Here is a 25887-nt window from a genome sequence, read left to right as displayed (position 1 = left end):
CAGTTGGGAGATGTCGCACAGGGCTATTTTCTCCAAGAGGAGGTCCTGATGAGAAAGTGGATGTCTCATGGTAGTTGTTTTCTGGGGGAGGCGATTAGTCAGGTTGTGGTACCAGTTAAGCTTCGTGAGTTGGTGCTGACAACTTCTCACAACGACGTTGCTGGGCATATGGGTGTGAGAAAAACCTACAATCGCATATTACGACATTTTTTTTGGCCAAGATTAAAGAGGGATGTTTCTGATTTCATCAAAACTTGTCACACCTGTCAATTAACTGGTAAACCTAATCAAGCTATTAAGCCGGTACCACTGTTCCCTATTCCTGTACTCAGTAAACCTTTTGAGTATCTGATTATTGACTGTGTTGGTCCTCTGCCTCGTTCCAGAAAGGGTAGTAATTATTTGTTGACTGTGATGTGTCAGACCACTAGGTTTCCTGCTGCCTATCCTCTCCGGTCTATCACGACTAAGTCTGTGTTAAAAGCTTTGACTCAGTTTTTCTCACTGTTTGGAATCCCTAAGGTCATTCAAAGTGATCAAGGATCTAATTTCACCTCTAATCTCTTTGGACAGGTTCTCCAACAACTCCATATTAAACACAACTTGTCTAGCGCTTATCATGCCCGAAGTCAAGGAGCACTGGAACGTTTCCATCAAACGCTTAAGTCTTTGTTGAGAGCTTATTGTACTGAGATGGATAAGGATTGGGAGGAGGGGTTGCCTTGGTTACTGTTAGCTGCTAGGGAGGTTTCACAGGAGAGCACAGGTTTTAGCCCAAATGACCTAGTGTTTGGACATAGGGTGCGTGGGCTTTTATCTGTTCTCCAGGATGACTGGAAGTCTCCCGAGCCTCCTCAGTCCCTGTTATCATATGTGTGTGATTTTCGGCGACGCTTGTATGCCGCTGGTGAAATGGCTAAAGAGAAGCTATCATCTTCACAGGACAGGACGAAGAGCATATATGATCGGCGAGCTGAGCCTCGTCACTTTAGTCCAGGTGATCAGGTTCTGGCTCTGCTGCCAATTGTTGGTTCTCCTTTTCAAGCCAAGTTTCAAGGTCCATATACAGTGGTGCGCCAGTACACTGAGCAAAATTATCTAGTTGCCACTCCAGAACGGAGGAAAGCACACCAACTGTGCCATATAAATTTGTTAAAACCCTATTATGCACGTTCCTCTGAGACTGAACAGGGGGAGTCTACAGAGAACGGTGGGCTGTTCTTTTGGCTGATACTGTTTATTCCCTGGATTCTGGTCATGCTAGGTCTGTGCAGGAGCAGGAAGATGTTTCTGATCCCGACGATTGCATACTGCAGGGTAGATTGAAGAATTCAGAGACACTGGAGATTTTAGATAGCCTTCTTACTCATCTACCTGTTGATGGGCGGAAAGAGATGGTTGGTCTGATTCTGAGATTTCCAGGGTTGTTTTCTGATACACCAACACGTACAAACTTAATAGAACATGATATTGACATTGGAGATGCTGACCCCATTCGTCAACAGTTCTATAGAGTTTCTTCAGAGAAACTGCGTTGTCTGGATGCTGAGGTCAGATACATGCTGGAGAGTAAAATAGCAGAGCCTTCTTTCTCCAGTTGGGCTTCTCCCTGTATCTTGGTCAGTAAATCGGATGGAACAAACAGATTTTGTACGGACTACCGTAAGGTAAACGATGTCACTAAGCCGGATTCATTTCCTCTTCCTCGGATGGAGGACTGCGTTGATCAAGTCGGCGCAGCTAAGTTTGTGAGCAAATTTGACCTGTTAAAGGGCTATTGGCAGGTGCCACTGATGAGTAGGGCACGTGAAATCTCTGCCTTTATTACACCTTTTGGTCTGTACTCGTATTCGGTTATGAGTTTCGGACTGCGTAATGCGCCTGCAACTTTTCAGCGACTTATGAACAGGGTTGTCTCTGGTCTGGCCGGGTGCGCTGTTTATCTGGACGATGTAGTGATATATGCAGATACTTGGGAGGAACATCTGTCCCGTATTCAAGCCTTGTTCGGACGTTTGGCTGCGGGTCGTCTCACGATAAATTTGGCTAAATGTGAGTTTGCTCAGGCGACTGTTACGTACCTTGGAAAGGTGGTTGGGCAGGGTGAAGTGCGTCCTGTTCGGGCTAAAGTGGTAGCTATTGATGCTTTTCCACTACCAACTACTAAAAAGGAACTGATGCGTTTCTTGGGAATGATTGGGTATTATCGTGGTTTTTGTAGGAACTTCTCTACTGTGGTCGCTCCCTTGACAGATTTGCTGAAAGCTAAGGCTGTGTACGTATGGTCTTCTCATTGTCAACAGGCTTTCGAAGATGCAAAGAGGTTGCTTACTTCAACTCCGGTACTGGCTGCTCCTCGTGTGGATTTGTCATTTACCTTGCAGGTGGATGCTAGTCATGTGGGGGGCGGGTGCAGTTTTGCTGCAAGCAGATGTGGCTGGGGTTGAGAGGCCTGTTAGTTTCTTTTTCCAAAAAGTTTAACCATTATCAGTTGAACTATTCGGTCATTGAAAAAGAAGCATTAGCACTTATATGGGCGCTACAACACTTTGAAGTGTATGTTGGGTCGGGTGTAGTACCTATTGTGGTCTACACCGACCATAACCCTCTCACATTTTTGAGGTCCATGAGGTGTCCTAATCAGAGGATAATGAGATGGTGTTTATTTTTACAATCCTTCCATCTAGATGTGCGGCACATCCGGGGGACTGATAACGTGATTGCTGATGCGCTCTCTCGTGCGCCCTGTTCATGAATATTGATGTGACCGACCATTGTTTGATTTTGTCATGTTCTATCTTTCCTGTTTGTCCCCTCCTAGTCTTGTGTTTTTCTTTCCTCTTAAAGGTTGCTTCCTGTGTAAAGGTTGCTGAGGTCTGGAGAGGAGGATGATGGGTGGGGCAAGTGGAGGGGTGAACATGTACAAATTGTCGGTTTGGGACGCAGGGGCTGGTACGTTGGTCCGGGGTCCTTGTTGGTCCCCGGTCTTATGGGGGGGGGGTGTGACGACCCTCCCACTCTGTCTGCCGTATTCTCTCTTTGCTCTTGTTTCCTTATTAGGATGCTGGTGGGGCGGAGTTGGGAGGGTCGTCAGCTACATGGGAAACACCTGGGCCGGGTGTGTCCCAGCATAAATGGACCTCTTCCACATTCATTGAGGAGACTCTCTCCAGGCAGATACTTTGACTTTGGTTGTGATATTTTTGTGGCCTTTTTGGTTGTTTGCTTTGTCACCTTTCAACACTTTGCATTATTACATTTATGCCTGCAAACACTCACTTACACTACTGATTACTGATTACACACACCATTGTTATTTGATTTAGTTTACTTTAGCTAATAAATATATATTTTAGGTATTCCTTGTCTCCACGTGTCTCCCTTTTGTTACGAACTTGAGCCGGTTCGTGACACAGCACAAAAACATCCTGTGGCGTACTGCATTAGCATCGAACAGCCCCCGCGATATGCAACTTTTCAGGGAAGTCAGGAACCAATATACACAATCAGTTAGGAAAGCAAAGGCTAGCTTTTTCAAACAGAAATGTGCATCCTGTAGCACTAACTCCAAAACGTTTTGGGACACTGTAAAGTCCATGGAGAATAAGAGCACCTCCTCCCAGCTACCCACTGCACTGAGGCTAGGAAACACTGTCACCACCGATAAATCTACGATAATCGAGAATATCAATAAGCATTTTGCTACGGCTGACCATGCTTTCCACTTGGCTACCCCCTACCCCGGCCACCAGCTCTGCACCCTCCGCTGCAACTTGCCCATGCCCCCCCCGCCCCCACATCTCCTTCACCCAAATACAGATAGCTGATGTCCTGAAAGAGCTGCTAAATCTGGACCCCGCCGAAATTGTCGCAACCCCTATTACTAGCCTGTTCAACCTGTCTTTCGTATCGTCTGAGATCCCCAGAGATTTGGAAAGCTGCCGCGGTCATCCCCCTCTTCGAGCTGGTCATGGGTGCACCTCAGCCAAGCTCAATGTCCTAAACGATATGATAACCGCGATCAATAAAAGACAGTCATGTGCAGCCGTCTTCATCGACCTGGCCAAGGCTTTTGACTCTGTCAATCACTGCATTCTTATTGGCAGACTAAATAGCCTTGGTTTCTCAAATGACTGCCTCACCTGGTTCACCAACTACTTCTCAGATAGAGTTCAATGTGTCAAATCGGAGGGCCTGTTGTCTGGACCTCTAGCAGTCTCTAAGGGGGTGCCACAGGGTTCAAATCTCGGGCCGACTCTATTCTCTGTGTATATCAATGATGTCGCTCTTGCTACTGATGACTCTCAGATCTACCTCTACGCAGACGACACCATTTTGTATACATCTGGCCCTTCACTGGACACTGTGTTAACAAACCTCCAAACGAGCTTCAATGCCATACAACACTCCTTCCGTGGCCTCCAACTGCTCTTAAACGCTAGTAAAACTAAATGCATGCTCTTCAATCGAACGCTGCTTGCACCCGCCCGCCCGATTAGAATCACTACTCTCGGCGGGTCTGACTTAGAATATGTGGACAACTACAAATACCTAGGTGTCTGGTTAGACCGTAAACTCTCCTTCCAGACTCACATTAAGCATCTCCAATCCAAAGCTAAATCTAGAATCGGCTTCCTATGTCTCAACAAAGCCTCCTTCACTCATGCTGCTAAACATGCCCTCGTAAAACTGACTATCCTACCGATCCTTGACTTCGGTGATGTCATTTACAAAATAGCTTCCAACACTCTACTCAGCAAATTGGAAGTAGTCTATCACAGTGCCATCTGTTTTGTCACCAAAGCCCCATATACTACCCACCATTGTGACCTGTACACTCTCGTTGGCTGGCCCTCACTACATATTCGTCGCCAAACCCACTGGCTCCAGGTCATCTATAAATCACTTCTAGGCAAATCCCCGCCTTATCTTAGATCATTGGTCACCATAGCAACACCCACCCGTAGTATGCGTTCCAGCAGGTATATCTCTCTGGTCATCCCCAAAGCCAACACCTCCTTTGGCCGCCATTCCTTCCAGTTCTCTGCTGCATATAGCTGGAACGGACTGCAAACATCTCTGAAGCTGGAGACACTTATCTCCCTCACTAACTTTAAGCATCAGTTGTCAGAGCAGCTTACTGATCACTGCACCTGTACACAGCCCATCTGTAATTAGCCCACCCAACTACCTCATCCCCATATTGTGATTTACATTGTTATTTATTTTGCTAATTGTGTGTTACAGCAAATAAGGTGATACAATGTTAGATCATGATATTATCTATTCAGTAGATTGAGTAGTTAAGGGAGACAGAAGCTCACCTTCCAGCCTAGGTTACTAAAGCTCACATATAATTCTTGTCTCTTACAAGCCTGACGCCCACTGTTGACGTGGCTGTGATCTGAAAGGGATCAAAAAAGATGTTATGAGACAGGACAGACTGTTAAGCATGCTTTGGATGCATTGGATTTAAAATAAAGACACAATTAAATGTAAACGCAAGTTAAGTAATTTTGTAATTTGGATGAACTATCCCTTTAAACTCTGCAAAAACAAGCTTAACACCAAAAACCAGTGTTGTCCCCTGACCTTGTATGACCTCACCATGTATACTGGGCAGGGGACGGTCATATTTGGGCTTCTTCTTGCGGGGGTTGGGATTCAGGGCGCGACAGGGGACCTGGCTGGCCCTGAAGAAGGTCACCATGAAGGGCTGTTTGGAGCAGGGGCCCCTTCGACCCACCAAGCCTACCCACCCAGCTGACAAGGACTGGTCTGATAGAGAGAAAACAATGTGTGTGTGTGTTTGTGTGCGTGTGCGTGTGTGTGTGTGTGTGTGTGTGTGAGAGAGAGAGAGAGTGATACAATCTTGAGGTACACCAAAACAGCATATCTCCATTTCTATGTATTTACTAAACAATTACAAATACTATATGACATTACATTGCTACTGCACAGGTATTGGTGTAGTATTCTGAGTTAACTTGCCTCTTTATTCAATGGTATAATAATCAAGAAATCCACTTTGTGGGAAATACCCTCCCCATCTGCAGAGCATTTCCTGACCCTGACCATAGTATTAACTCTTTGAGGCTCACCCTCCTCTGTGTCCACATAGAGACTGCAGGGGTGCAGGACGTGACAAATAAACTCGAAACTGGGAATGTTTACTGGTTGCTCATGAGGTCAAGGGGAAGTCAATGTGTGGAATAAATTTAACTAGTTGTGGAAAATATTCTAGATCAAGAAAAATAAGGTAAGGAGCAAGCGCTGCATGCATATTATGTGTGCCAAACAGGTGCTGCGTAGATTACAATATAATTTTCGGACCTTTTGGAACAACGTAAACAACAATAACTACATTATAAGCGTACCAGAGAGTTTGTTGTAAAGTTTTTTTGCTAAGCCTTTATTACAGCAAAGACTAAAAACAGTCACATTCATTTGTGAATGCAATTTCCGAAATGTAACGGCTTATTGTTTAAGCTAATTATTCTAAGCGCGCTTTATTTTATTTTAAAACTAACATGCTTGATTGCATTTCAAATCATGAATGACTCATATGCTGTGTGATGACATGAACGAATTAAAGATTGATTGATACAGTAGCCTATATAAGCATTGAAATATAGGCCTAAATAAGTTACAGTATTAAGACTAAACAGGATATGCTCTTAGGCCTACAGCTCGGGCTGCTATACTAAGCCTACTAATGATAATGGCAATACTTATTATAATGATGATCATAATAATATTAGTAATAATAAAAATAAGAAGGATATCAAGAAAAAGCAGGGTTATTATTATTATCATTATTATTAATTCTGACACTTTGGAACAATGTAAACAACACTAAATTAATTATAAAGATACCAGAGAGGCTGTTCTAACGAAAAAAAAGTGTAAAGCCTTTATTACAGCAAAGCAAAGATTAAAAACAGCCGAATTTGTGAAATCGTTTACTTGAAATGTTGTTGTGTGAGCCTTGGTGCTCACCGAACCATTAGGCTATTAAACAAACACTCAAACAGGCAACAGAAGCAGGATCTGACTTATTTTTGTAGATATACAGTTGAAGTCAGAAGTTTACATACACTTAGGTTGGAGTCATTAAAACTCGTTTTTCAACCACTCCACAAATTTCTTGTTAACAAACTATAGTTTTGGCAAGTTGGTTAGGACATCTACTTTGTGCATGACACAAGTAATCTTTCCAACAATTGTTTACAGACAGATTATTTCACTTATAATTCACTGTATTACAATTCCAGTGGGTCAGAAGTTTACATACACTAAGTTGACTGTGCCTTTAAACAGCTTGGAAAATTCCAGAAAATGATGTCATGGCTTTAGAAGGTTCTGATAGGCTAATTGACATAATTTGAGTCAATTGGAGGTGTACCTGTTGATGTATTTCAAAGCCTACATTCAAACTCAGTGCCTCTTTGCTTGACATCATGTGAAAATCAAAATAAATCAGCCAAGACCTCAGAAACTGTTCTTTAGACCTCCACAAGTCTGGTTCATTTTTGGAAGCAATTTCCAAACGCCTGAAGGTACCACGTTCATCTGTACAAACAATAGTACACAAGTATAAACACCATGGGACCACGCAGCCATCATACCGTACATGAAGGAGGCGCGTTCTGTCTCCTAGAGATGAATGTACTTTGGTGCGAAAAGTGCAAATCAATCCCAGAACAACAGTAAAGGACCTTGTGAAGATGCTGGAGGAAACAGGTACAAAGGTATATATATCCACAGTAAAACGAGTCCTATATCGACATAACCTGAAAGGCCGCTCAGCAAGGAAGAAGCCACTGCTCCAAAACCGCCATAAAAATGCCAGGCTACGGTTTGCAACTGCACATGGGGACAAAGACTGTACTTTTTGGAGAAATGTCCTCTGGTCTGATGAAACAAAAATAGAACTGTTTGGCCATAATGACCATCGTTATGTTTGGAGGAAAAGGGGGGGTCTTGCAAGCCGAAGAACACCATCCCAACCGTGAAGCACGGGGGTTGGCAGCATCATGCTGTGGGGGTACTTTGCTGCAGGAGGGACTGGTGCACTTCACAAAATAGATGGCATCATGAGGAAGGAAAATTATGTGGATATATTGAAGCAACATCTCAAGACATCAGTCAGGAAGTTAAAGCTTGGTCGCAAATGGCTCTTCCAAATGGACAATGACCCCAAGCATACTTCCAAAGTTGTGGCAAAATTGCTTAAGAACAACAAAGTCAAGGTAATGGAGTGACCATCACAAAGCCCTGACCTCAATCCTATAGAACATTTGTGGGCAGAACTGAAAAAGCGTGTGTGAGCAAGGAGGCCTACAAACCTGACTCAGTTACACCAGCTCTGTCAGGAGGAATGGGCCAAAATTCACCCAACTTATTGTGGGAAGCTTGTGGAAGGCTACCCGAAATGTTTGACCCAAGTTAAACAATTTAAAGGCAATGCTACCAAATACTAATTGAGTGTATGTAAACTTCTGACCCATTGGGAATGTGATGAAATAAATAAAAGCTGAAATAAATCATTCTCTCTACTATTATTCTGACATTTCACATTCTTAAAATAAAGTGGTGATCCTAACTGACCTAAGACAGGGAATTTATACTAGGATTAAATGTTAGTAATGGTGAAGTTTAAATGTATTTGCTAATGTGTATGTTAACTTCCGACTTCAACTGTATATGGATCATTTATAAAGCCAGGCACATTTAACAGTTAAGCTATTGATTATTGACCTAATTAAGTCGGGTTTCCTCTCCTCACTTTTCTTAGACAATAAGGCAAGGGCTGTTTTCTCATCTCTTCATTCTGCTGCTGCCTCCGCCACATTGTTCTCAACAACAATACGCGGATTAAATGTGCTATTATGCACATAGCAACATGGTCTAGGAAAAGGCACCAATTCAACAGAGCACTGATGTGTTTCAGAACCGCAGACAGTGACCACTATCCAACGCGGGAGAAAGTGCATTTGTTATAAAATAATATTATTTTTATTCTTGCACCATTGTTCTTATGTAATATAACCATATGCAATTTCAGTAACACGTCTTAGAGTGATGGACTGTGCCATCCCCACGGCCTCCACAATGGATTAGTCCACTGAGACTGGTGCGAATCAGACAGGTGTTTTGTACACCATGATATTTGTACATTAATTTTTTGCTACTGCTCCGCTAAAGAAATATTGGTCGACCAACAGCCTATCGACCAAACAATCGACCAGTCAAATAAATGGGGTCAACCCTACTAGCTATATAATCTTCCAGAACCTCATGTTTAGTTGTCAGCTGGCTAGTCACTTGTGTAGCTAAATTCACTTGTATAGTCTCTTCATGGATGGCTAGAGTGCTCACAAGACTGAGATACAGATAAATACAGTGCCTTCGGAAAGTATTTAGACCCCATGTCTTTTTCCACATTTTGTTACGTTACAGCCTTATTCTAAAACTGATAAAATTGTTATTTTTCCTCATCAATCTACACACAATACTCCATTATGACAAAGCAAAAACAGGTTTTTAAACATGTTTGCTAATTTATTAAATATAAAAAACTGAAATAAGACATCTACATAAGTATTCAGACCCTTTACTCAGTACTTTGTTGAAGCACCATTGGCAGCGATTACAGCATCAAGTCTTCTTGGGTATGACGCTACATGCTTGGCACCAGTGGCGGCTCCTGAAAAAATTCTCAGGGGGGGCAATTTTTCTGATGATTTAGGTGACCTACACACATTTTAAAAAAGATATGTCCAGCAACAACATGAAGACAGGGGCAGCATATAAGTCAATGCCAGAAGCATTTATTGACTGATCTCAAAAGTGTTGGCTTACAAAAGCAAAATAAGTTATCACTGTAAAAATAATCAAGGGTGTTCTTTCACATTCCTCAACACTGCATAAACAATATGCATTTCCATAAACAAATGAAATATCAGCTGAAAATACAGCATCTTGGTATTTGTTCAGATTGCAGGATCAACAATAGCTTTTACCACATTTTTTGCCTCATGGTTGAATTGGAAATATGTGCACCTGAGCATAATTCACAACAAGCAAGCAGGAGCTTTTGATAGAGGCTACTGAAAACATTGATGCAAGTTATTGGTAATAAGAAATTTTTATAGACTTCCATATTCTGCCCTCTTGTATAGATTTGTGAAAATGAACAGTGAGACATTTTGCCTGAAAACAGAATTTGAAAATAATTTCTAGAAAAGGTAAACACAGCTATCTGTATGGCTTTGTAAAAATGAACAACCATATTCTGGCCAATTGTATAGATTTGTAAATATGAACAACCATATTCTGGCCAATTGTATAGATTTGTAAAAATGAACATGAACAGATTATTATTATTTTTTTACTTTTTTTAAAATGAAAAATAACTATTTTAAACAACATCAACTGTGAACTGATTTGGGCGTGTGTGTGTTAAAGAGACAGACAGGGAGGGACAAAGAGAGAGAGAGGCTACATTACTTGTACTGAAACTGTTCTCTTCTCTCTTTCAATGCAGCAAAGCGGTCAATGACTTTCTCATTGAAATCAGGCATGCTGAGGACTAGTTCACTCTCCATGGAAAGCATGGCCAGTGCATTCAGACGTTCCTGGCCCATTGAATGGCAGAAAAGACCGTTCAGTCTCTCCAAAAGCACACTGGCGATTGAGACTGAGGTTGATTCCGAGATGGGAAGGAACTCAAAAAAGCGCTCCTGCACTTTGTGGTTGCTATCTATGTACCTCAGCACAAGCACCAGCTTTATCTGTGTAGAAACGTCCGTGGTCTCGTCAGCTTGGATAGCTACGAAGTTCGCCGACTTCACCTCCTCCACAATATGTTCCCTCATGACGGCTAGCATACACTCCAGTTACAGTAGCTCGTTTTGAATGGTCTTTGATGTGAACTTCTTTCAAAGACACAATCGAGTTGCACTGAAGACTAGCCATGTTGATAGTAGTACGTGAATTGATTGACGCTGCTACCCGCTCTTTTCTTAGTTACGTTCATGGTTATGTTATCTTATGACGAAAGCGCGTAAGTGCAAGCCCTCAGAAACCCATAGAGATTGTATTGAAAGCTCTGATATTTGAAAAAAAAAGATTTTACATGACAGGCTATGAGAGACTTCTGGGCGATTTTCAACCTGACTGAAATCGCCCCAAAGGGGGCGGGGCCATTTGAAGCACGACTTTAGCCTGATTGGACATTTAGTGGCAGATCAGACTTCTAGATTAGAACACTGATAACTACTGTTGCTGTGATATAATTGATTAGAAAAAAAATCCCTTCCTTTTCCCGTTTGGCAGTGCGTCGCCCATATCGCCCTAATGAACACACCGCCCCTGCTTGGCACACCTGTATTTGGGGAGTTTCTCCCATTCTTCTCTGCAGATCCTCTCAAGCTCTGTCAGGTTAGATGGAGAGCGTTGCTGCACAGCTTTTTTCAGGTCTCTCCAGAGGTGTTCGATCGGGTTCAAGTCCGGGCTCTGGCAGGGCCACTCAAGGACACTAAAGGACATTCAGAGACTTGTCTTGGCTGTGTGCTTAGGGTCGTTGTCCTGTTGGAAGGTGAACCTTAGCCCCAGTCTGAGGTCCTGAGCACTCTGGAACAGGTTTTCATAAAGTATCTCGCTGTACTTTGCTCCGTTCATCTTTGCCTCGATCCTGACTAGTCTTCCAGTCCCTGCCGCTGAAAAATATCCTCACAGCATGATATTGCCACCACCATGCTTCTCCGTAGGGATGGTGCCAGGTTTCCCTCCATACGTGACACTTGGCATTCAGGAAAAATACTACAATCTTGGTTTCATCAGACCAGAGAATCTTGTTTCTCATGGTCTGAGAGTCTTTAGGAGCCTTTTGGCAAACTCCAAGCGGGCTGTCATGTGCCTTTTAATGAGGAGTGGCTTCCGTCTGGCCACTCTACCATAAAGGCCTGATTGGTGGAGTGCTGCAGAAATGGATGTCCTTCTGGAAGGTTCTCCCATCTCAACACAGGAACTCAGAGTGACCATCGGGTTCTTGGTCACCTCCCTGACCAAGGCCCTTCGCCCCGATTGCTCAGTTTGGCCGGACGGGCAGCTCTAGGAAGAGTCTTGGTGGTTCCAAACTTCTTCCATTTAAGAATGATGGAGGCCACTGTGTTCTTGGGGATCTTCAATGCTGCAGACATTTTTTGGTGCCCTTCCCCAGATCTGTGCCTCCACACAATCCTGTCTCGGAGCTCTACAGACAATTGCTTCGACCTCATGGCTTGGTTTTTGCTCTATCATGCACTGTCAACTGTGGGACCTTATATAGATAGGTGTGTGTCTTTCCAAATCATGTCCAATCAATTGAATTTACCACAGGTGGACTACAATCAAGTCGTAGAAACATCTCAAGGATGATCAATAGAAACAGGATGCACCTGAGCTCAATTTCGAGTCTCATAGCAAAGTGTCTGAATACTTATGTAAATGTTTTATTTCAGTTTTTTTATTTGTAATACATTTGCAAAAATGTATAAAAACCTGTTTTCACTTTCTCATTATGGGGTATTGTGTGTAGATTGCTGAGGGGAACAAATTATTTAATCAATTTTAGAATAAGGCTGTAACGTAACAAAATGTGGAAAAAGTCAAGGGGTCTGAATACTTTCCGAAGGCACTGTGCCAATGGGTTGCATATTTCTACATCTGTTTCTTTCAGGTAGGCTCGCAGGCAACATAAGATTTAACCCAGGCAAAAGAACGCCAAGGCGGCAGCTGCTAAGAAGAAGGGAGCAGCAGCAGACCAGAAGACTTCAGCCAAGGCAGCACTGGTCCACACCTGTCCTGTCTGTCGGGTGAGTATTAGTGTTTGGTACTGTATGTGCCTTTAGAAGGCAGGGCAAATCCGTTTTGGTGATTTATAGAAATACATTGCAGCACGCTTTTGGAATCATTCAGCAGTTTTTACCATTGGAAATTAATGTTGAAAGTTAAATTATATTTCCAAAGGTTGAAAATGATGCTGACGCTGCTTCCTGTTGACAAGACATTTTGATAAATAGCCCAATGTCAAAACACAGTTTTAAAGTGTCCAAATCAATAACCAATATGCAGAAACTGTTTGTGATATATTGAAAACCTAAACATAAAATGTATTATATGCACATACACGTGTAACAATAGTAATCATATTACTTGTATTTGTGGCAATAAATCACTGATATCGATTTGGGGGGATATCAGGTTGTATGCACTAACAACAACAAAAAAACACATGGAGGCTGGATGTTTTGTACATCACTGGTTAGAGGACAACCTGCAGAAGACAGTCAGCTAGATTTTGGAGTGATACAGTTTTATTTGTTGGTCGACCAAAACGGAAAGAGAACATTTATTTGTCAATCACTCATATCGATATCACATTGAAATCGTAGGGATGAAAAATGTATGCACTCAATAACTGTAAGTCGCTCTGGATAAGAGCGTCTGCTAAATGACTAAAATGTAAATGTAAATGTAAATGAATTGTGCGAGAGGGGGAGGTGAGGTTGCACGTCCTGTTAAAACTAACACAGCTCAAAAACCAAATGGAATCTGTGAATAATGTGTACATCACTGCTTAGAGGACAATTTGTAGAAGACAGCTAGTTAGGCCTACATTTTGAAGTGTTGTATTTTGATTCAAGTGGGTCGCCAACGCGGTAAGTGTTACGCAACACTTTTTTTGTTAATCACTTCCATTGATATCACGCGCAAATCAATAAAAAAGGGTTGTAAATGTTTGGGGTGTAGCGCTGTTTGAACTAACACTATTCACACTTGTAGGCCCTCTCCTATTCTCGCTATACACCAAGTCACTTGGCTCTGTCATATCCTCACATGGCCTCTCCTATCATTGCTACGCTGACGATACACAACTAATCTTCTCCTTTCCCCCTTCTGATAACCAGGTGGCGAATCGCATCTCTGCATGTCTGGCAGACATATCAGTATGGATGACGGATCACCACCTCAAGCTGAACCTTGGCAAGACGGAGCTGCTCTTCCTCCCGGGGAAGGACTGCCCGTTCCATGATCTCGCCATCACGGTTGACAACTCCGTTGTGTCCTCCTCCCAGAGTGCGAAGAGCCTTGGCGTGACCCTGGACAACACCCTGTCGTTCTCTGCTAACATCAAGGCGGTGACCCGATCCTGTAGGTTCATGCTCTACAACATTCGGAGAGTACGACCCTGCCTTACACAGGAAGCGGCACAGGTCCTAATCCAGGCACTTATAATATAATAATATATAATATGCCATTTAGCAGACGCTTTTATCCAAAGCGACTTACAGTCATGTGTGCATACATTTTTTGTGTATGGGTGGTCCCGGGGATCGAACCCACTACCTTGGCGTTATAAGCGCCGTGCTCTACCAGCTGAGCTACAGAGGACCACTTGTCATCTCCCGTCTGGATTACTGCAACTCGCTGTTGGCTGGGCTCCCTGCCTGTGCCATTAAACCCCTACAACTCATCCAGAATGCCGCAGCCCGCCTGGTGTTCAACCTTCCCAAGTTCTCTCACGTCACCCCGCTCCTCCGCACACTCCACTGGCTTCCAGTTGAAGCTCGCATCTGTTACAAGACCATGGTGCTTGCCTATGGAGCTGTGAGGGGAACGGCACCTCCGTACCTTCAGGCTCTGATCAGTCCCTACACCCAAACGAGGGCATTGCGTTCATCCACCTCTGGCCTGCTGGCTCCCTTCCTCTGCGGAAGCATAGTTCCCGCTCAGCCCAGTCAAAACTGTTCGCTGCTCTGGCACCCCAATGGTGGAACAAGCTCCCTCACGACGCCAGGACAGCGGAGTAACTCACCACCTTCCGGAGACATTTGAAACCCCACCTCTTTAAGGCATACCTGGGATAGGATAAAGTAATCCTTCTATCCCCCCCCTTACCCCAACCCACCCCCCCACCCCCCTAAAAATAAATTAAAATTAAAATTAAAAAAAACATTGTAAAGTGGTTGTACTACTGGCTATAAGGTGAATGCACCTATTTGTAAGTCGCTCTGGATAAGAGCGTCTGCTAAATGACGTAAATGTAAATGAAAATGTAAATGTTGTAGAAGGCTTACATCTATATTTTGGAATGTCAGGTGTTGATTTCGGGAAGGAACAGACCACTTTTTTGTTAGACTAATTTAAACGAATCACGACGCGGCATAGGATATCAACAGTGACAACGGTTGGCAGTTATTTAAGTGATAGTTTGACTGTCAAATCCATGAATTGGTGTGTGGCCAACAACTTTTATAGAGAGACCGCCTCAAATTTTCTGTGCCATTTCATTAAATTCTGTGCCATTTCTAAGTCCTGCACATCCCAGTGCGTGTGACAAAATCATCCTTACAAAGACAAAGATATTGATCTGTTTTAAGCAATCAATCTTCTCTTCTCTGTCATCAAGGCAAAGGGTGGCTACTTTAAAGAATCTCAAATATAAAATATATTTTGATTTGTTTAACACTTTTTTGGTTACTACATGATTCCATATGTGTTATTTCATAGTTTTGATGTCTTCAATATTGTTCTACTATGTAGAAAATTGTAAAAATAAAGAAAAACCCTGGAATGAGTAGGTGTGTCCAAACTTTTGACTGTTACTGTACATACAGTATATCTATATTGCATAGTTATAACCCTTAACTAATACTGTTTATATGTGTGCATATCTTTGTCTTATAGAACCACAACAATAAGATTCCAAGTTATTCGGATTACCACAATCATATAAACATCCTCAAATACAAACAGCTGTGTCTGCATGTGTGCGTGTGGTGGTGACCAAGTGTTTAGTATGGGCCTCAACATCATGTTCTAACCGGACAGCACTATAGTGCGCAGAACCAAACCAATCAGTTATAAGTACAGTGGGGGAAAAAAGTTTTTAGTCAGCCACCAATTGTGCAAGTTCTCCCACTTAAAAAGATGAAAGAGGCCTGTAATTTTCATCATAGGTACACGTCAACTATGACAGACAAAATGAGAAAAAAATCCAGAAAATCACATTGTAGGATTTCTTATGAATTTATTTGCAAATTATGGTGGAAAATAAGTATTTGGTCAATAACAAACGTTTCTCAATACTTTGTTATATACCCTTTGTTGGCAATGACACAGGTCAAACGTTTTCTGTAAGTCTTCACAAGGTTTTCACACACTGTTGCTGGTATTTTGGCCCATTCCTCCATGCAGATCTCCTCTAGAGCAGTGACGTTTTGGTGCTGTCGCTGGGCAACACGGACTTTCAACTCTCTCCAAAGATTTTCTATGGGGTTGAGATCTGGAGACTGGCTAGGCCACTCCAGGACCTTGAAATGCTTCTTATGAAGCCACTCCTTCGTTGCCAGGGCGGTGTGTTTGGGATCATTGTCATTGTCATGCTGAAAGACCCAGCCACGTTTCATCTTCAATGCCCTTGCTGATGGAAGGAGGTTTTCACTCAAAATCTCACGATACATGGCCCCATTCATTCTTTCCTTTACCGGATCAGTCGTCCTGGTCCCTTTGCAGAAAAAACAGCCCCAAAGCATGATGTTTCCAACCCCCATGCTTCACAGTAGGTATGGTGTTCTTTGGATGCAACTCAGCATTCTTTGTCCTCCAAACATAACGAGTTGAGTTTTTACCAAAAAGTTATATTTTGGTTTCATCTGACCATATGACATTCTCCCAATCCTCTTCTGGATCATCCAAATGCACTTCAGACGGGCCTGGACATGTACTGGCTTAAGCAGGGGGACACATCTCGCACTGCAGGATTTGAGTCCCTGGCGGCGTAGTGTGTTACTGATGGTAGGCTTTGTTACTTTGGTCCCAGCTCTCTACAGGTCATTCACTAGGTCCCCCCGTGTGGTTCTGGGATTTTTGCTCACCGTTCTTGTGATCATTTTGACCCCACTGGGTGAGATCTTGCGTGGAGCCCCAGATCGAGGGAGATTATCAGTGGTCTTGTATGTCTTCCATTTCCTAATAATTGCTCCCACAGTTGATTTCTTCAAACCAAGCTGCTTACCTATTGCAGATTCAGTCTTCCCAGCCTGGTGCAGGTCTACAATTTTGTTTTTGGTGTCCTTTGACAGCTCTTTGGTCTTGGCCATTGTGGAGTTTGGAGTGTGACTGTTTGAGGTTGTGGACAGGTGTCTTTTATACTGATAACAAGTTCAAACAGGTGCCATTAATACAGGTAACGAGTGGAGGACAGAGGAGCCTCTTAAAGAAGAAGTTACAGGTCTGTGAGAGCCAGAAATCTTGCTTGTTTGTAGGTGACCAAATACTTATTTTCCACCATAATTTGCAAATAAATTCATAAAAAATCCTACAATGCGATTTTCTGGAAAAAAAATTCTCAACTTGTCTGTCATAGTTGACGTGTACCTATGATGAAAATTACAGGCCTCTCTCATCTTTTTAAGTGGGAGAACTTGCACAATTGGTGGCTGACTAAATACTTTTTTCCCCCACTGTATTATTGTTGCCGGCTGTACAGCCAGAGCTTGTGTGCTCGCCCAGGGTTTCAATTTTAGTCTATTTTAGGATTAGGGTTATGTCATGAAACGTGGGCTACTAGGCCTACATTATAAATATGACACAATCAGCATTTCACTTTGGATATGAATAATCCAAATTATCAATCAGTTATCAAAACGCTCAGATATAACCACCAGGGCAGGAGGGCGAAGAGATGAGAAGAGTAGGCTATCTCAGCTGATTTATGCAGGAGATTTAAAATAATAATGTAAAACATATCTGTAGGCTTTTTGGTAACTATTTGAATTATGTTTTAGTCCAATGCATGTTGGTTGAACGCTTTGACACCTTGAACGTGAAAGTGAGTGGTTCAGTGAGTGTCTCCGCCTAGAACATCACAGAGCTGATGAACGCAGCAACGTTCTTTTTCAGAACCATGGCGAGCGCATTGTGACGCTGTCCCTTCTACTCCTACTCAGAGCCATAGATACAGTATTTTCTAAATGGTTATACTCCTACTGTTCTCTAAACAATGGTTTCATAGTTTACAATTGTATAAACTCCCAAATCATGCTCAAAATTCAATTTAATTGATGTCACTGTTGAGTGTTTTTTAATCAGTTTGATAAACATGTTTGTCCCATTGTGACATAGCCAACCATGACTTATGGAAGAATTTGACGTATTAATGGTCCTTATAAAACCCTGTAATTCTAAGAAAGAATTGTCAGATGGTTTTGAACTCAGTCAAAATCACTGCAGTATGTAGAGCGATAATGAGTAGGTCTATGTTCAGTCGTTTGTTGACAGCGACCCGTGCTGAGATTCCTCCGCGAGAGGCCGCTTCTGAGTGCAGCTGGCCTGTTGTTTGCGTCCGGTTCGGCAGTCTACTTTTATAGCAAATATTACGGTATCGGTGAGGATGCACTGGCCACCGTGGAGAGCGTGGACCGTGTTGTCACGGTTGAGGAGGGTAAGTTTACATATTTGACAATGTCTAAATAGTAATAGTCCCAAATGCCACCCAATACCCTATTTCTTATTTTGACCAGGACCCATAGTTCTATGGTTAAAAGGCGCTGGTCAAAAGTAGTGCACTAAATAGGGAATAGGGTGTCATTTAGGTAGCAATCATGGTGATGACATTTTTTACAGTGTAGCCCTAGATTAACAACAACAAACAAACTTGCTCCTTTGAAACCAAACCTTTGCTTTAGGTTTAATTGAACATGTTGGTACATTATGCAGACACATAAATACATTTGATGTCATACAATATAAAACACAAGTAAATATATGATCAGCCTAACTACATGGACAGATGTCTGGTGTCTTGTAGCTAGTATTTCTTAAACTTAGAGAAAACAATCCTTTATTGTTTTTCATAAAGATAATGAGCCCACCCTGGACCAGGAGGACCCAGTCCTTGTTTAGGTAAGAATGCTGCAGGCCTATCAATAGCTTGGGTGCCAGTCTTTCTGCTCTCTTGCCAATTCCATCGTGGCAATATGATATTGGCATCACAATCCCATAAGGAGTGGACAGAGAGCTGAAACAGACTGGCACCCAGGCTATAACAATACTGCTTCATTAGCAGGAATGGTTCAATAACAATCTGTCATTCAAACTGTCATTTCACTGACTCATAAATTGATCCTGATTTTCTTCCTTAGTATGTGGTTGAGGAGGTTGGGCACCGGCCCTGTCTGGCTTTAATCCCTTGGTCTGGACCTCTGTGGGTTCCCAGCTCTGTAAATCCATCCATTCTGATACTCTCTGGTCTTTAGGGGGGCTTAAACATAAACATAACTTTTTCTAAAAGAACTTCTGGAAATACATTTCTGTAAACATATTCCCTTTTTTATAGCCTGTCAAACTGCAGCCAATTTATTATCTTACCCACGCTGGGAGGATGCTGGTGAGAGAGATGGCAATGTTAAACACACAGGTAACCATTCAGATTATTAACAATTACTTATCTGATCTAATAGGGATAATTACCTTCAGTATCCACTAGTAGAATACTTTGATATCTTTAAAGCTGTTCCCTCATTTTCTCAGATTTTCACAATGGAGCAGCCCATTATCATCTGTTTCACTCCTGCTAGGAGGATGGTATGGGAGGAACTGTCCTCTCAAAATGAACAGGTAACCATTCATAGGCAGGGACCTCAGATGTTTCTTTAACCTTTCAACACAGACCTGTGTAGTGTCTCAGAATCTATCATGCAGTAGCCTCCTCTTGTGATCCTCCCTATAGCAGTCTGTCAGACCTATAGGCTACCTGTCTATCATTCAAACTGACTTATAATTTGATCCTGTCTTGTTCCTTAGTATGTGGATGAGGAGGTTGGGCAGCGGACCTGTCTGGCTTTAATCCCTTGGTCTGGACCTCTGTGGGTTCCCAGCTCTGTAAGTCCATCCATTCTGATACTCTTTGGTCTTTAGACTGGTTTATGTAACTTAAACATAAACATGATGCTTTCTGTAGAACAATATGAAAATACATTTCTGTAAACATATTCCCTATTTTTGTAATAGTCTGTAACACTGCAGCCAACTTATTACCTTACCCATGCTGGACGGATGCTGGTGAGAGAGCTGGCAGTGTTAAACACACAGGTAACCATGCAGATTATTGGACAAAGCTCATTTTATCTAATTGGCAGGATTACCTTCAGTATCTACTATGGTAGTGGGATACTTTGATGCCCTTAAAACTGTTCCCTCATTTTCTTACAGATTTGCAAGATTGAGCAGCACATTTCCATCTCTCGTGCTGGCATGATGGTATTGGATGAACTGTCCTCTCAGCTTGAAGAGGTAGCCATTCATCTGCAGGTACTTCAGACATGTTCTTAACATTTATATCTCAGACCTGTGTATTTCAACTATTATCATTGCAGTGGCCTCCTCTTGCAATCTTCCCTATGCCAATATTTTACTCCTATACAGTACCAGTCTATCATTCAAACTGACTCTTAAATTGATCCTGTCTTGTTCCTTAGTACGTGGATGAGGAGGTTCGGCAGCAGCCCTGTCTGGCTTTAATCCCTTGGTCTGGACCTCTGTGGGTTTCAAACGCTGTAAGTCCATCCATTCTGATACTCTCTGGTCTTTAGGGGGCTTAAACATAAACATAACTTTTCTAAAAGAAACTTCTGGAAATACATTTCTGTAAACATATTCCCTTTTTTTATAGCCTGTCAAACTGCAGCCAATTTATTATCTTACCCACGCTGGGAGGATGCTGGTGAGAGAGATGGCAATGTTAAACACACAGGTAACCATTCAGATTATTAACCATTACTTATCTGATCTAATAGGGATAATTACCTTCAGTATCCACTAGTAGAATACTTTGATATCTTTAAAGCTGTTCCCTCATTTTCTCAGATTTTCACAATGGAGCAGCCCATTATCATCAGTTTCACTCCTGCTAGGAGGATGGTATGGGAGGAACTGTCCTCTCAAAATGAACAGGTAACCATTCATAGGCAGGTACCTCAGATGTTTCCTTAACCTTTGAACACAGACATGTGTATTTCAACTGCCAATTGTCTTAGAATCTATCATGTGCAGTGGCCTCCTCTTGCGATCCTCCCTATTCCAGTCTGTCAGTCCTATAGGCTACCTGTCTAACATTCAAACTGACTCTTAATTTAATCCTGTCTTGTTCCTTAGTATGTGGATGAGGAGGTTGGGCACCGGTCCTGTCTGGCTTTAATCCCTTGGTCTGGACCCTTGTGTGTTCCTATCTTTGTGAGTCTATCCATTCTGATACTCTCTGGTCTTTAGAGGATATTAAAGATTAACATCAAGTCACTAGTTTTCTATAAAACCACATAATGAAAAAACATATTCCCTTGTCTTCATAGCCTGTCTTCTCCAAGGCCAAACCAGTCTACTACCTCACTCGTGCTGGGAGAATGCTGGTAACAGAGCTTGCAGTGTTAAACACACAGGTAACCAAACACATTATTAACCAAAGCTCATCTGATCTTATAGGGAGAATTTACTTTACCCTGTTCCCTTTTTTTTTCACAGACTTCCAAATTGGTTATTGAGGAGCCTACCATTCACCTCACTGAAGCTGGGAGGCTAGTGCTTGACGAACTGTCAGCACCTTCAGATAGCCATTCACAGGTAGTCAATCACATTATTAGACAGTCATAGCTGATTAGTAATAGTACACATTACCATGTCCTCTATCTCCACAATTGTGTGTCTTATTAATCACAGAGCAATCTCTATAATTAGGGGATGTCTTTGTTTTTCAGCCAAATAGGGAAGACTCTGGTTTTCCCTATGAGAAGTTGCAGCTGGTTGGGAACTGGGGTTCGTTTCATTTCCATTACTGGAATATCCATTATGGACGAAGTGCAGGTACTTCAGACATATTCTTAACATTTATGAACACACCTGTGTATTTGAACTCCCAATTGTCTCTGGGTTTTCTTTTGTATGTCTGTCCCTAATTGAAACCTAGGGGAAACTTGTCGTACGAACATCATGTGGGCTCTATATCACTGCCAGGGATTATACTCAGAACTGAAATCGCCTGCCAAATGTTATAGACATCTACAGCTAACATATAGAGAGAGGTCTGGAGACTGAAGGAGTTTTTTCTTTATAGCAAAATGAAGAGGACATGCATCACCTGTGCATTGTGAGGGGAGTGGAGAAGCAGCTGTGGTGGAGCAGAGTCATCCAGGAAAAAATCCTGGACCCATGGGTGAGAGATTCTCAACTGGTCTTTCGGTCTCAAATGCACCTGATTTGTGTCAAATGACGCACATGCTATAGGTCTACTTATATTTCCTGGATGAAATGTAATGTTTCTCTGTCTCTTTTAAAGGGTCTCGTCCAGGTGGTCCTCACCAACAAGAAGCTGATTGGTATTAAGGTACAGTCAGGCAATTTTTCACAGAAAAAATGTAAAGTGGCAAATGTCCATTTACCTATTTGAATAAATACATGTTGACAGAAAATGAAATTACACGTTCTAATCTCTTGCCTCATTTTAGTTCCTTGGTAGAAGGATCCATGGACTCATGTCCGGCCTTGTCAAGAGGAGGTCTGAGTTCACCTATTATGAGGATGCCCAGGTACACCCCGTTGTTTCTCTGTGTTATGATTTATTTCAGTGTTTGGTTGAGGGGTTTTCAATATGGTGGTTTTCAGTGTTGGGCTGACAGTGTCACATGTTGTGTGTTAAACAGCAGGTGGATATCTCCACCACAGTGGAGGGGTACCAGGAGAGGGGATGAGATGATGGCATATCAGTTCTCCACCTCTGACATCATCACCACCCCTCATGAGCCGTCCTCTGGCTCCTCTCACCAGTTCCCCCAGAATTCTCCGCCTCCCCCTTTCCCTTCCGATTCCCCTCCCAGTCCCCTCCACCTTACCACTCCACCCAGGACCAGGACCAGACCCCTGACAGCACTCCTCAGGTAAAACTCTTTCTACAGTCAATAATTCTTATTTCATTTGTACTTGTGTGTACAGGTGTGTGTCATTGTTTTGGTATCGATAGGTTTGTGTTGTCTGTCAAGGGTCAAGTTGTTAGGTCAAGATGAAAGTATTGTTATGATGTCACTGAATGTTTTGTCTGCTTCAGTTGATGTTGCAGGTGAAATGCAGTTTAGTAGAGTTTAAGTTAATATGATGTCTGTTTTAGGAGTTTGAGGAGGAGTTTGTGGAGGAGCAAAATAATGCTGCAGATGTGCCCCAGTTGCGGTGGGTTCACTTTCATGTGTTCATCTATAGTAAAAACCTTTGCTTGAAATAATCTGCCCAATATTGTAGTTATACAGATGTAGGATCTTAATTTGAGACAGTTTGCTACAGCAGGAAAATAATCCTGCAGCAACAGGATACATTTTTCGTTAGGGCAAATCGAGTCTAAAATTTCAAAGTGGAAATTACAAACTTGAAAATTCCAAATACGCTACAAGTTTGCATTTCCTGCCGTGCAGGAAAATTCTCAGCAACAAAAGAGTGATCAAATTAAGATCCTACATTGGTATGGTCTTTCTGAATCCTGCAGTTATAATATAGGCTAACATAAAATGATTTCTTAATTTCATGGCACTGATGTTTTAGCTTCTTAGGTTGAACATTTGTTATTGAACATTTCTATTTACAGGCGTTACTTTGAAAACCAAGGGACAACCAACTTCTCTCTGAGGCTGGCCGCTATCAGACGTGCTATGGAGGTGAGAAAATGTGAATTTAGCACCTTTTGTATTTCACTTCATGAACATTTCTGGACTATTTGTAAATGTACTGTCTTGTTCTCACAGGCTCTGACATCCTCAGACAGTACCTCCCTTAATTACCTCACCCACGCTGGGAGGATGGTGTTGAGTGGACTATCCGAGCTCAACCAGCAGGTAACCAATTACATAATTGTGCAACGTTCATCAGACCAGATATATAGTTCCCACTGGGCACAGATGTCATTTCAACGTCTCGTTTTGATTTACATTTGGTTGAGTTGTCAACTAATGTGAATTCAATGTGAAATCCCCCAAAAATTAACGTAATTGGATTTAGGTTAAAAGACGAAATTCCCTTACGTTGATGACTTCTTTCAAATCCAATCAGTTTCCCACTTTGATTCAACATCATCACATTGACATTTTTTATTGATACACATTATTCAACCAGTTCTTGCACAGTGGGTTACCTTTAGGCAACAGTGATTCATAGGGTTTAGTTGAAAAGTTCCAACGTCATACTAGCCAAACAATCGGAGGCCCTTTGAATTACAGACCTGAATCTTTGAGTTTATGATCTAAGTTTTAAGGAATTTTATGATTGTTTTGTTTTGAGGATGTGAGGCAGTTTCAGCAGGCCTACGACCTACTGGTGAACTTCATTAATGAGCCAGCAAACAGGGAGCGACTAGAGCAGGAGATGGCTCTCGTAGGAGTAGGTCTACATGCAAGCTTGAGCGTTAGCTGCAGGCACCGTCTTCTCATCTAACATCTACTCAATGAGACTTTCTAAAGTGCTTGTCAATGAAGATTATGTAATTATCCTATTTGTTTGACTTCAGATCGACCGCATCAACTTCGCAGATGTTTTTTATGAATTCGTTCTACTAAGCCTTCTAGAAGGAAAGACATCTCTTCCTATATCTGTAAGTGGCCCTAAGAATGGAACATCCTGTTGTTTATCTATGCTATACACACTGTTGTCATATCAGATCTGTAGACACTCACTCATGTCCCCTGTTCCTTCTCCAGGAGCCTGGTAGCTTCCTTTATCTGCTCCTGCAAGTCATAATGAGGATTGACCCTCCTGGAGGAGCCTGGACAGAGGCTGCTGAGAACTTCTACCTCCTCGTTAAGGTACATTTGTCTCTCTCTCTCTCTCTCTCTCTCTCTCTCTCTCTCTCTCTCTCTCTCTCTCTCAATAATAGTTGATGATGTGTCTGTTGTCAACAGGGCCAGATGAAGGCATGGCTACAATCCATCTTCAACCTCAATGAGTCAATCTATGAAAGCCCAGAGAGGCTCTCGGGGGAGGTGATGCGGAATCTAGAAATACAGGTTGAGTTCCTGCTGTCCAGCCTGGATTAAGGTTCCCAAACTGAGCTGAGGGCCCCATCACAAAATAAAGTGTTTTGCATTTAAACATTATCTGTCAATCGTAAACAAATGTTACATCATGTGTAGGGGAGAGTGGGGTAAGTTGAGCCATTTTTTACATTCAGCATTACTCTGTCAAGGGAAATATAGTATTCTTTCAAAAATATACAGTATCTGTCACGACTTCCTCCGAGGCTGCCCCTCTCCTTGTTCGGGCAGGCTTCGGCGTTTGTCGTCACCGGCCTTCTAGCCACTGCCGCTCCTCATCTCATCTCATCATTCCATTTGTTTTGTCTTGTTTATTACACACACCTGGTTCATATCCCCTCATTAGTACCTGTATAAGTGTTCCCTCTGCCCCCTTGTCTTTGTGTGTGATTGTTTATTGTGGAGGAGAGAGAAGCTCGGTGGAGCTCCATGTATTTTGTATCGCCGGGAATATTCCCTGTGTGCCTTGTATTTTCCAGTGCCCCTGTTTTGCGCACTGGAGTGTTTTTTACTAGGGTGTAACGATCCATCTACTACATCGATGTATCGATTTATATTCCTATGATCCAACTACATCGATCTGTGCTCGGCGAGTTGGCCTTTTGGACAACATATATCGATCTAACATCGTTTTAAAATGTAATAAATCGATTGTATCGATACTAGGAAATAACCCATTGGATTTAAGCACGTCAGACTTTATATGGATGTTTTTTCTTAGCACTTTTAATGATAAAGGCTTTAAACATTACTCGATTCACTCTGCCTATCCGTGACG

The 25887-nt window shown here is 42.3% G+C and overlaps 1 protein-coding gene and 1 long non-coding RNA gene across 2 annotated transcripts; both read left to right on the top strand.

Moving 5' to 3' along the window:
* Positions 1-20098: 20098 nt before the first annotated feature.
* LOC123489799 lies at positions 20099-20570 on the top strand. Its single transcript, XR_006660661.1, has 3 exons — positions 20099-20142; positions 20263-20361; positions 20529-20570. It is a non-coding gene; the product is annotated as an uncharacterized LOC123489799 (long non-coding RNA).
* Positions 20571-22791: 2221 nt separating this feature from the next.
* Positions 22792-25167, top strand: LOC123489800. Its single transcript, XM_045220189.1, has 9 exons — positions 22792-22797; positions 22917-22976; positions 23204-23262; positions 23672-23741; positions 23829-23918; positions 24361-24459; positions 24587-24670; positions 24777-24881; positions 24978-25167. The coding sequence occupies exons 1-9, from the start codon at positions 22792-22794 to the stop codon at positions 25110-25112; spliced, it is 708 nt and encodes a 235-aa protein (XP_045076124.1). The 3' UTR covers positions 25113-25167.
* Positions 25168-25887: the final 720 nt, after the last annotated feature.

The sequence above is a fragment of the Coregonus clupeaformis genome, unplaced genomic scaffold (assembly GCF_020615455.1).
Source record: "Coregonus clupeaformis isolate EN_2021a unplaced genomic scaffold, ASM2061545v1 scaf3313, whole genome shotgun sequence".
NCBI lineage: Eukaryota > Metazoa > Chordata > Actinopteri > Salmoniformes > Salmonidae > Coregonus > Coregonus clupeaformis.
Note: the sequence above shows the minus strand (reverse complement) of the source record. Positions and strands in the feature narration are given on the sequence as shown.

Excerpts from the sequence above, each read along its gene's own strand:
- LOC123489800 (XM_045220189.1), top strand. Across the intron at positions 23,742-23,828 it reads CTATCAGACGTGCTATGGAG|GCTCTGACATCCTCAGACAG; the intron begins GTGAGAAAATGT and ends TTGTTCTCACAG. Across the intron at positions 24,882-24,977 it reads ACTTCTACCTCCTCGTTAAG|GGCCAGATGAAGGCATGGCT; the intron begins GTACATTTGTCT and ends TGTTGTCAACAG.